This window comes from Hordeum vulgare, chromosome 5H (assembly GCF_904849725.1).
Source record: "Hordeum vulgare subsp. vulgare chromosome 5H, MorexV3_pseudomolecules_assembly, whole genome shotgun sequence".
Classification (NCBI taxonomy): domain Eukaryota; kingdom Viridiplantae; phylum Streptophyta; class Magnoliopsida; order Poales; family Poaceae; genus Hordeum; species Hordeum vulgare.
Genome location: NC_058522.1, coordinates 311,409,721 through 311,422,076, shown reverse-complemented (window position 1 = coordinate 311,422,076; position 12,356 = coordinate 311,409,721). Strand labels below are relative to the sequence as shown.

The following is a 12,356-nucleotide window of genomic DNA, read 5'->3' as shown; positions in this document are numbered from 1 at the left end:
ATCTTCCGAGGAAATGGCAAGTGCCAGATGTTGACTTGCAATCCACACGGTCACCAGCATAATCAGAATCAGAATATCCAACGAGATGAAGATTTGAGCCCTTGTGGTACCATAATCCTAGTGTTGGTGTGTGAGCTAAGTATCGAAGAATATGCTTCACAGCCTTATGGTGTGGTTCCTTCGGTTTTGATTCAAAACGAGCACACATGCAAACACTAAGCATTATATCTGGTCTAGATGCACATAGATACAATAAAGAGCCAATCATTGAGCGATATACCTGCTGATGAAAATATTTACCATTTTCGTCAGTGTAGAGGTGGCTGTTGGTTGGCATAGGAGTCTTGACACCTTTGCATTCATGCATGTCGAATTTCCTCAGAACATCCTTGAGGTATTTCTCCTGTGATATGAAGATGCCATTGCGTTGTTGACGAATTTGAAGACCTAGGAAGAATTTCAGCTCCCCCATCATAGACATCTGATATTCTTCACTCATCATGTCAGCAAATTCATCACTGTAACGTTTGTCATTACAACCAAAGATAATATCGTCGACATATATTTGGCACACAAATAGTTCATTGTCATAGGATTTTGTGAAAAGAGTTGGATCGAGTGAACCAGGTTTGAAGCCTTTCTTCATGAGGAATTACTTCAATGTATCATACCACGCCCGAGGGGCTTGCTTGAGGCCATAGAGTGCCTTTTTGAGTCTGAAGACTTTGTCTGGATGCTTCGGATCCTCAAAACCTGGGGGCTGAGCAACATATACTTCTTCCTCAATCTTATCATTGAGGAATGCACTTTTCACATCCATTTGATATAAAGTAATGTTATGATGATTAGCATAAGCAAGCAGTATTCGAATAGCTTCAAGTCTAGCAACACGTGCAAAAGTTTCATCGAAATCAATTCCTTCAACTTGTGTGTAGCCTTGGGCTACAAGCCGTGCCTTATTCCTCACCACTTGACCATGCTCATCTTGCTTGTTTTAGAAAATACACTTGGTTCCGATGATATTGTGCTTGCGAGGATCAAGTGAGGAATTTGATACCACACGAGGAGTTGAAGAATTTGTAGTGATAGAAGCATTTGATGATTCTGGTGAAGAATTGGCAGTTTCACGCTCGATGCATTTGAGACATGGTGGAGTGAATTCAACTTGAGCGACACTAGTCTCTTGAGCAAGCAATGAATCATTTTGCATTCGAAGATCATCATGAGACATCTTCAACTTCTCAAGATCAAGTTTCCTTTGAAGAAATTCATATGAAAGTTCCTCATGATCAGCCAAGAGTGTGCCATAACGATCTTGAAGACTATCAAATCTAGACTGAAGACTTTTCACATCTTCACTGAGGATTTGAGTATGATTCATTTCATCATTCAACAGATCATTTCTTCCGTCTATCCGTTTTTGAAGCCTTTCAATGGCACTTTGTTGTTTAGTTGCAATGTGGGCAAGTTTATTGTAACTGGGTTTTTTATAATCATCAGGTTCATAGTCACTTGAATCAGAGCAGGAAGTGTCATTCGTTACCTTTGAACCTTTTGCCATGAAGCAGTAGGTTGGAGCAAAGTCATCAGCATAGTCATCAGTGTAGATAGCATTGTCATTTTCTTCAAGGTTGAAGATTGACTTGCTAACGAATGTGGTAGCCAGTGGAAGACTTTCCACACGAGGCTCTGAGTCTTCTTCAGAACCTTCCTATTCATCACATTCCTCAGATTCTTCCTCGGAATCCATTTCCTTGCCAATGAGTGCCCGAGCCTTTCTGAAACTAGTCTTCTTATGCGATGAGGACTTTGAGGATGAGGATTTTGAAGATTTGTTCTTTTTCTTCGAGTCATCAGAACTTTCATCCTTGTATTTCTTCTTCTTTGATTCCTTCACCCCGCGAGGACAATCAGCAATATAGTGACCAGATTTCTTGCATTCGTGGGAGGTTCTTTTCTTGTAGTCCTCAGATGAAGATTCTGATTTCCTCATATCTCTTCTTGAAGATTTACCAAACTGGCCACGCCTTGTAAACTTCTGGAATTTCCTCACGAGCATTGTAAGCTCCTGTCCAAGTTCTTCAGGATCACCAATGCTGCAAACTGAGTCTTCTTCTTCAGATGAGGAAACTGCTTTGGCCTTCAGCGCTCGAGGTCTTGAGTAGCTTGGTCCATACAGATCTCTCTCTTCTTCCTGTTGGAATTCATGAGTATTGAGTCTTTTGAGTATATCAGCAGGATCAAGCATCTTATAGTCTCCTCTTTCTTGAATCATCAGAACCAGTGTATCAAATGATGGATCCAAATATCTTAGCAGTTCATTTGAGATGTCAGTGAGGCGATCAAAGGTATCTTGGGAGCTTTCATTGTCAAGCCTCTTGAAGCGATTGAAGAGGTTGCGAAGAACATCAACACGAGAGTCACGCTGAGTAGAAATTCCTTCATTGACTTTGGACAGCCTATCCCAGATAAGCTTTGTAGTGCCCAAAGCACTCACTCTGCCATACTAACCTTTGCTCAGATGGCCACAAATGATATTCTTTGCTTGAGAATCAAGTTGCTTGAATTTCTTCACATCAGCGGCAGAGATAGTAGCAGTGATGGAGGGAATACCATGTTCCACAATGTACCAGAGATCATTGTCAATAGCCTGAAGATGCATCTGCATCTTGGTCTTCCAGTAGGGAAAGTCCTTTCCTTCGGAGGTAGGACATCCTGCAGTAACCTTGATCATACCTGCAGTCGACATAACTAAAACTCCAGGTGCTTAAACCAAAATCACACAAAACAAGGGATTACCTTGTTGTGATACCAACTAAAAGTGCGTTATATCGACTAGAGGGGGGGTGAATAGGCGATTTTTAGAATTTCATCGCTGAGGAAATTCCGAGAAAGTCTTGAGACAAATTCTTCAAACAGCACACATGAAAATCTTCAACATACAATTCTGATTAACTGAAAGAGTTGAAGAAATAGAACCCGTATCACGATGAAGACAGTTGTTGATGACCCAGTTTCAACTGTTGTGACAGTTGTACCTCTAGTTTGGAGCGTCTTGGTATTAAAACCAAAGGACACACAGTCTCGGGACACACAGTCCCGGGACACACAGTCCCTACTGTATTCTTCTTGAGCTAAGGACACACAGTCCTCGCCCAACACTCGTGGTAAGTCTTCAGGGCAGACTTCCAAACCCTCATAAACTCGGTCACCCGACGATCCATAATTGACTGGTGGATGCTCTAGACCATGATGCCTAACCATCTGGAGGATGCACAGTCCTCAAAGGTAAAAGGCTTTAGTTCCACACAGGAACAAATTCTTCAGTGATGCTCAATCACTTGGTTTTCGGTTTGGGGTTTGGTGTTTGGGGTATTTCCTCACTTGATGATTTACTCTCGAAGACTATGAGGAATTTGGGTTGCTCTAAATGACAAGTGTCAGTTTCTCTCGGAGCAGCCAACCAGCTACTGGTTGTGGGGGCAGCTATTTATAGCCTGGGAGCATCCCGACATGATTTGACATAAATGCCCTTAACTATTGTGACCGTTGGATGGATAAGACCAGTGAGGTGGCGCATGTCGCGGCAACGGTCGAAACTTTCAACTATGAAAGTCCTCATGTCTCTCAAATTCCTCACTTGAGGCTTTTGTAGGTTTAGTCTTGGGTTGAGCATCATGAGGAAATTCATTCCATAGTATTACTTCGACCCCCTTTAACAGAACGGTGATCCTATGACTCAAGAGTAAGAATATGAAACAGAAAGAGTAAATCTTCACGCTTCAAAGTCTCCAGACTGATTTTCTTCTGAACACACCGAATTCCTCATCTTCAATATCTTCATGAGGAATATTAATTTCACTGCAATTTCTTCGCGATCAAAGTCTTCAACTTTAGACCAATTTCTTGAGCCAAAGACATACATTTTTTGTGGTCGATATTCATCGTATAACTCAAACTCCTCGACGACTTATAGAGCATGTGTACACTTACAAATACATTAGTTCCTTAACCTATAAGTCTTCAAACCACCAAAATCACTAAGGGCACTAGATGCACTTGCAGCTACGCATCTCCACAAATAGATCTTGCGTTTCCATATGAATTTTTTTGTTTCTCATGCAACGTTCCCCAACACATGGTTCATATCTAGTTTTCCACTCCTATTCGTGTTTTTAGTGCAAATTTAGTTGGTGTGTAAAGCTCCCACACGCTGCAAGGATTCCTTATTGATAAAGGTACTCTTCCTAATTTCTCTTGTCCTAGTGCTCATTCTTAGAATGGTGTGGTTGAGCGTAAGCATTTTCACCACTCGTGGAGCTTCAGCAACACTGGATGGGCCATGGCCCGCCCAGCCTAGAGCAAAAACAGTGCAAGGTTCACAGATTAGACTAGGCCAATTTGAGGAAATAGTGGGCTTTTATTTGTACCGTCCCGCCCATATTTTGCACTGTAGCTCCGCCACTGATCGCCACCTTCTTGAGACGACGTGTGCGATGATGACCGCCGCCTCTCTTCCATCTCACTTTTAGGCCGAGGTTGTTACCACTTCCACCTATCTCATTAATATTCAACCATATGCTGCTCTATAGGGTGGTATTCCTCTCGAGCGCCTTTCTGGTCGTTCTCCTGATTATTCGACGTTTTGTTTATTTGGTTGTGTTTGCTATGTTTCGCTTGCCCCTCGTGAGTGCACCAAACTAACTACCCAGTTTGTTGAGTGTGTCTTTCTTGATACAGTGTTGAACATAAGGGCTATCGGTGTTGGGATCATGTCGGTCGTCGAATGCGTATTTCTCGAGATGTGACATTTTATGAGTCTCGTCCCTTCTACCGGCGCTCGTCCTCCTCGGCCTTTTCCACACAGGACATTTCTTTTCTTACGTTTCCAGATACACCTCTCTTTGTGCCCAGTATTCCTACTCCTTGTCCCTCTATTGCAGATCTCACACCGCCCTCTCCTAGGATTTCTTCTCCTCCTTCATCACATGACTCTCCACCTTCATACCGATACATTCCCCATCTCCAACCCGAGTGAATCCACCTCTTCCCTCCTTTCCTTTCCATTATACTAGTCGTCCACGTGTTGTGGGTAGGTCTACCGATGTGCCATCTACCTCTACTATGGCATCTTCCTCTTCTCAACCAACTTATGGTCTTCGTTCTTCGCGACCATTGTGGCCTTGCGGCCCACTTCATTGATGGTGTGGTGGCCCACATCATGTTCTTTGTCCCACAACCTCTTTCTTGGCGCGGTTGGTGGCGGTGGGACGACGGGGTAGTGAAGTCGCCTTCCGGTTCCATTCCAACCGGCATGTGGCGACGTCGTCGATGAGGTTGGGCGGCGGTGGATGGAAGAGGTGATGCCTCAAGCAGGATTGGGAGCGACCGAAATTATCGTGAGAAGTGGTGTCGGTTGAGTAAATATTAGGGATTTGTGCTGCCGTTTGAGGGTAAGTTCTTAAATTTTTGTTCTTCTAAACACTCAAGAGTTCGGCTAGGTACAGTTAGCTATACTCCTCTAAGGCCGTGCTTGGGATGCCGTTTTTATGCCAAATACACTTGTAAAAAAATACACACCTCCATCCATCGGTTTACTTTTCAGTTGGTTTTATACTTATGACCAGTATAATACCTTTGTAAACTATTACACGTGTAAAAACAAAACGGCATCCTAAAGGGTTTTAAGAGATCGGTTAGAGATGTTGTTACCGTGGCACCTAGCGCTAGCGCGTGCTGTGTTTATGCTTGTCTTTTAGTCTATTTGATTTTCTCTTTGTTTTTACGACAGTGCTCTGTGTCGGCGTGCCGGCTGAAACTTTCGGCCAGCCGCACGCGGACCGTACGATCCGCGGCCGCACGCGGGCCACGTTATTAGATCTATCCATGCAACTAATTTTGGCCATGACGTAGCAATTTTCGTCCACGGTTGTAACAAAACTATGGTTGTAACAAAAAAAATCAACGTAGCAAAGAAAATGACACCGATGATGCGTCGTAGTAAAACAAAATGTGGGTTGTAGCAAAAACATTCCGGTGAATCCGGGTTACAACTCTGACGAACGTTTATGCGATTTTTTAGTGAACGGTTGCAGCAAAAAATGATATCGATTGTAACAAAAATTAACACGGTTGTAGCAAAAAAATTCAACGAATTCGAGTTGCAACGAAACGTGGATGCAACTTTTTTAATGAATAAATTTTAAAAAAAACTTATAATAAATTTAATCACAGTTGTAGCAAATCTAAACAAAAAATATTGCATGCTTAGGTCAGCCACCGCGCGGCCGGCCGAAAGCGTTTCCCTTGTTTTTAGCCTCCTTCGCGCGGAGTTTTCCAGCAATTTAGATAGGTGTCCGAGAGAAGGGTGTGCCTGAATTTATTATTTGAAGCGTCGCGTTGGTAGATACCGACGGTCCGGAGGAAAAGAAGAGAAGGGAGACAAAAGCGCAATCGGATCGCTTCTGATGCAAGTGCATTTGTTAACTTGCATCGCGTGCGTCAACAGACCCTTTTCGCGTGCACGTGTTGATGAGGCTGTAAGGAATCGGACGGCTCGATTGCATCGACGCATCCTCAGAACCATTATTAATCCCGTATTTTATGAGAGGATTGCTTAGCCTCTAGATTAATTATTGATGACACTAACTTTTGATTTGTCGGTGCAGATACCTTTACTCCATCAAACAGAAAATCTGTTAAATAGCCTGATTTAAATTAGTTTGTCACAGTCGTCTGGGTGGTGTAGTTGGTTATCACGTTAGTCTCACACACTAAAGGTCCCCAGTTCGAACCTGGGCTCAGACACTCAAGTTTTTGTTATGAACCATGTGCAAATGCAAATGGTTCATGCATTTGCACATGACACGCTTTTGACATCTGCTGCATGATTTGCACATGCTTTTGGCGGAGCAAAAATCACAGATTTTTCAAAAATCTGATCAAACTTGGCATGCTTCTTCTAAATCAAGAATACCAACCCAAACAAGGTCCTTCCCTTTCTTGCGTTCACAGAAGCAGCAGTTCGCAGCTCAGAGAGTAAAAGAAGCAGCAGCGGCACAACAGTAAAGAACACATGATACTAGATGGTTCATGCTTTTGACATCTGCTGCATGATTTGCACATGACACGCCTGCATATGCAAGATCTACAACACATGATTTTGCATCACAGAAGCCACCAGGCAGACTCTTGGACTTGGCCACCACTGGCATACAAAACACAGAGGACGGCTGCCTACTCTGAATGCTCCCTTGTCCAAAATACAGAGACGCTGGCTACTCCGCCGGACCGCCCAGCCACGGTGTACCATAGAGCAGCATAACAACCTGAAAAAGGAGAACAATACCAGCATCAATTTGGCGGCCAAAGCGCATATAGGATTGCCAAAATCCTGAAGTAGTTTTGATTGAAGACAGATAGTTGCATTGTGTACTACAGTAGTAGTGTGTAGGATACGTTCTTCTCTAGCAAAGACATGAATAATAAATCCATGAACATCAAGAAAGGAGTGATGAAAATACTTATCATGTTACTAGAAAACATGTACTACTTGTAAACATGACTGGAAAACCTACAAGGAACAAAAGGAACAGAGACAATGACATTTTTTTGTACCTTGTTTATGCCCAGCATGTTTTGTCTCAGAAAGAACCTCGACAGTTTGCAGATCCACAGAAGCATGGCTTGAGGTTGCAAACCAGGGGAGATTTCCCCTTGATACCCGGAGGAGCGCCTCTTATGCCATAATCATATGTCAGTTCAGTCATGGGAGGGATATGTTTCATGGCGAAGAACATGATATGCGGATAACTATCATCGGCATGGTCATATTGCACAGCCTGCCAGAGCAGATTCGGGGAGCAGCTGTGCTTGATGAAACGAGCAACGTTGCCTGCATCTTTTGCACTTATGACGACAGGAAGTTTCTTAAACCTCTCGGCTGTGGCATCTGCACCTTTTTCCTCAAGCAACTCTGCACCCAGATTCCATCTTAAAGCCTTGTCACTTGGACATGTTGCGCGAAAGGTGTACTCGTCTTCCTCGACATCCATGTTCATGTTGGGTTCGTCCATGACTTGACCGGCGTACTCGCACACGAATGCGCCGGCACGGATCGGGTCCCATGATCGGAGACCCCATCCACGGTCTCCAGTCCTGAAAACCTCAAAGTTCAGCTGAACACCTTTCTGTGAAACCCTGTTCCGACAATCCTTGGTACAATGGCAGTCACGAGAGCACTCATAAAGCATCGGGACATGCCTCGCAAGCACCCCGTCTAAGTCGTAGGGAATATCGCCGCCATTCTGCCGCGCGCACGAACAATTGGTGTCACCTGGCATGCACACACTAGTACACTCACAGTGGTGCAATGGCTTGTTCCTATTAAGAGGTCTCGAGTGCTTCACTCCGGTAACATACTCGAAGTGGCCCGGCCCCCTTTGGCCGTCGACTTCATTGACAAGGCACACAGGCAGATTTTCAGCCCCTGATGATAGATCCAGCACTATGGCCTTTTCTCTCGTGGCACGGTTCGCCTTCCACTTGTTTGTCATCTTCCAAACTGAAATCCCGTCAGGCTGCCCCGGCTCCCTCCTCAGCCTGTGCTTGAACACACTGAACCCGTTCTTGGCTCTGTCCATCCAGGAGTCCTCGATGCGATACACTCCATCGTAGATGTACACCTTGCCTCCTGAGATGGAGAAAGGGTCCCGTGCACTGCGCACCACCCTGATCTGGTTCTTCTTGCTGGCGCTGTTGCTGAGAGCAAGGTTTCCTTTCTCCAGCTTCTGGTCGTGCTTCTCCTTGCGCCGGCTGTTACCTCCTTGGCCCGTGTACACCAGGGTGTCAGTCTCATCTTCAACGTTCTCGTATCCGCCTGACGAGATGATGCTCACGGCCAGGCTCTCGTCCCTCCCGGCAAACTTAGCTGACAGGTAGTCGATGCCGGCCATCGATGGTGCATGCAGTCCCACGATGCACATCTCAATCCTGTAGAAAAAGATTTCTCCGATTTCGACACCCGGGACGGGCCCTATCGTCTTGAGTTGATTGATCCTCAGGTTGTTATGGTTCATGAGAACACTGGCCTTGAGGTCTGCGCGCCTGCCCAAGCCCTCCTTCTCATCCAGCTGCAGCATCCGGCGCCGGAGCGAGTCGAACATGGCCATGGCCGCTTCCACCGCCTCCCTTGGGTTGTCCGATGTGGAGGGCCAGCCGGCGAGCCCCTTGCTCAGGCTCCTCCTGATCGGTCTATGCTTGATGTTGGCTGCAGTGGAGTCCCCTTTTGTCTTGTGGGTAGCTGCAGTGGAGTCTCCAGCCTGCCGAGCCTTCTTGGTTGTCCTCTTGGGTGAAGATGAAGATGGCTTCCTCTTCTCGGAAGCAGGAGTGTAATCTTCATCCGAGGTTTCCTCCTTGGGCCGCCGCGCGGGAAATGCTGCCGAGATTGGCGTAGCCTTGAGAGGAACTGCAGACCCTGGCCCAGCAAATGAAGCTGGACCTGGCCCAGGGCGTTGTTGTTGTGGTGGTTGTGGTGAGGAGCAGAACCCTGGTGGCGGCCCATCAAATGAAGCTGGAGCTGGCCCAGGGTGTTGTTGTTGTGGTGAGGAGCAGAACCCTGGTGGCGGCCCATCAAATGAAGCTGGAGCCGGCCCAGGGTGTTGTTGTATTGGTGTGATGTAGACGAATGGTGGGTCGGATGATCCAGTGGTCACCACATCATACCCTGGAGGGGTAGGGAACATCGGCGCCAGTGAGTGCAATGGCTTCAGGTCCAGGGGCTGCTCCTCGGTTTCTGCTTCATCGATCAAGCTCCCCATGGTGAACTCCTGGCAGTAAGCAATAAACATGTAAATTCAGAAAACAGTATCATCTTATGAACTGAGAAAACAGGACAAAACTGTATCTTGTGAAGTGAAATGCAGCAACACGGAGACAGAAAACTTGCATATTTTGATCACTACGTTTGTTGGCTGGGTGTAATTAATATGAATGTTTATGCGATGGTGGCAGTGTAAAAATGGCATGTTGACTGACGAGAAGGATTTGCTTGATATCTTTTTTACAATTGTTATTAAAACAAGCGTGACACCGATTGAACAATTGTCCACTGTAATCTTTTCTTTTGAAGAAAAGATAGATAGAGAGAGAATAAATCTGTAAATTCAAGCAATGATAGAGTATGAAGTTTTGAACTGAAAGAACGGGATCCTGTCAAACGCAGCAAGCAGGAACAGAGCAATCTTCTTTTCTATATCGAAACAAAAGAAAGAGAGGAAAACACACTCTTTGTCGAAGTATCCATACCATGTGAATGTAGTACAGATTGTGGTTGTTTTAAGTATTAGACCGGCAGAAAACACATCTATTTCGGCATGCTACGTTGTACGTACGTTCCATCTTCCTTTCCTCCTCGCATATTATGAACCAAAAAGGCCGGCATCGACAGAAAGTAGAAACAAAGTTAAATAAGAGGAACGTTGCTGAACCCAGGAAAGAGTGGCCATTTCTCCACAGGTATGATCATCTAAAACCAAAAGCTGCTAGTACTACCCAAGAACGCCAGAAAAGGAAATCACAACAGAGATTTGCCGGGAGATAGAGACTGACCTTGAGGACGTCGTCGAAGCAGAAGCTCTTCCTCTCTCCACCGAAGCGCTCGCTGGTCTCACTTCTTTGGAGGCCACAGTCTCGTGGTGCGGTGGGGTAAAAAAGGGCACGCCACTTACCTGTGCTACCGCTTGGGGCCCCCCTCCCCTCGGAGAAGCCGTTTCCGTTCTCAGGGCCTACACGTGTGTACTGCCAGGCGGTCGTGTCACCGGTCACGCGTTGGCAAGGCTTGCCTCTTGGGCTTCTGCGCTTTCACTGTCCACCGTTGGACCGGTCTCGAGATCCGTGCTGCTTGAACCAGCTGGAGACGGTTCGACAATGCTCACCGGTGGCAGGTTTATTAACTCCGGTATCGGCCCCTCAATGTCACTTCACTTCACTTCAGCCTGGCAAAAATGTTATTCACTTCAGCGAAAGATCGAAAGTGTGAAATACACAAACTTACACGCTTTAGAACAAGTATAATAGTATAGTCACCTGCTGGCTATAAGTCATTAACATGTCATCTATAGTCCGTCTTATAGCCAACAAGTATAATAGTTTATTATAAAAGTGTATTACTTCTTTATTATATGATCCACCTTTCATACTCACAAAATGACTAAGAGCACGTGCTAGAGCTGGCCCTTAGCTAAGAGCCCGCTTACCTTCTCTCTCCTCTTTTCTTTCTTCTAACTAAACAAAAATATATTAGCTTATTCCTTATAGCCAGCTGACTCAGCTCTATTGTACTTGCTCTTAGAATACTACTCATAATAGGAAGTAACATAAGTAGTACTTCCTCCGTTCCTAAATATAAGTTTTTTTAAAGATTTTTATTAAAAAACTATATACAGATGCTGTTAGATATATTTTAGAGTATAGATTTACTCATTTTACTTTGTATGTAATCTTCTAGTAAAATATTTTAAAAAACTTATATTTAAAAATGAAGGGAGTAATATGCATATGTTATTAGTCTAAGTTATTATTTTTATAATGAAAACTAACATAAAGGTAGTAACATTAAACCTTTTATTTATTAATTTATAGACTCATCTTATCTTGGTATATGTTATGTTACGTATAAGTACCTACTTAAGTTAATTAATTTTTCTTTCTTCTTACTAATTAGTTGTGACGTCATATTTTCTGCTTAAGTGACATATATAATACTATGATGTTATTCCTATTGTGGATAATGTTAGCATTGTTCCTCCACAAATTTGGAAAATACGATCAAGATTATTACCAATCTAAAATGTCTTATATTAATATACATGCCCAATATGTAAGAAACATCTTATAGTATTTTTTATCTACAAAGGGAGTACAAATTTAACACAAAAAATTCCATGTCCATTCAAATGGTGTCGTTGCTCGTTCTAACCAGTCATTGCACCTTTGCTAATACCGAGATTTTTTGGACACATAACAGACGAAGAGCTCATATACACGCATACACATAAAAGTAATCAACACTTTATGTACTTTTAATACAAGTTGCATAATAATTTTAAACATTAGGTATTGTACGTTGTCATTTTTATTATTTATAGCTATCAATGTAAGCTATGAAATTATAGGATAAATAGATAATAAAATCATCACACCAATCTGTCTAAATAGAACAGTCTGTAACAATTTAATTAAATCTTGTACTTTTGTATCTCAAAAAAATCTAACAACTTAGGACATGATAAATAATTTGTATGAGAGTATTTGTAAAAAAATTAGAAACTTTCCACGTTCCAGTAAAATACGATAAT

The 12,356-nt window shown here is 43.7% G+C and overlaps 1 protein-coding gene and 1 non-coding gene across 2 annotated transcripts; one reads left to right on the top strand and one right to left on the bottom strand.

The window, feature by feature from the left end:
- The first annotated feature begins 6,733 nt into the window (after positions 1-6,733).
- On the top strand, positions 6,734-6,807 carry TRNAV-CAC. Its single transcript has one exon. It is a non-coding gene; the product is annotated as a tRNA-Val (tRNA).
- A 118-nt stretch (positions 6,808-6,925) lies between these two features.
- On the bottom strand, positions 6,926-9,818 carry LOC123395829 (histone-lysine N-methyltransferase, H3 lysine-9 specific SUVH1-like). The gene is made up of 2 exons (XM_045090864.1): positions 7,618-9,818; positions 6,926-7,328 (listed from the first exon to the last, which is right to left on the bottom strand). The coding sequence occupies exon 1, from the start codon at positions 9,816-9,818 to the stop codon at positions 7,644-7,646; it is 2,175 nt and encodes a 724-aa protein (XP_044946799.1). The 3' UTR covers positions 6,926-7,328; positions 7,618-7,643.
- Positions 9,819-12,356: the final 2,538 nt, after the last annotated feature.

What these genes read in the sequence shown, in the direction of transcription:
- LOC123395829 (XM_045090864.1), bottom strand. Translation starts at nt 9,818, where the DNA reads ATGGGGAGCTTGATCGATGAAGCAGAAACCGAGGAGCAGCCCCTGGAC.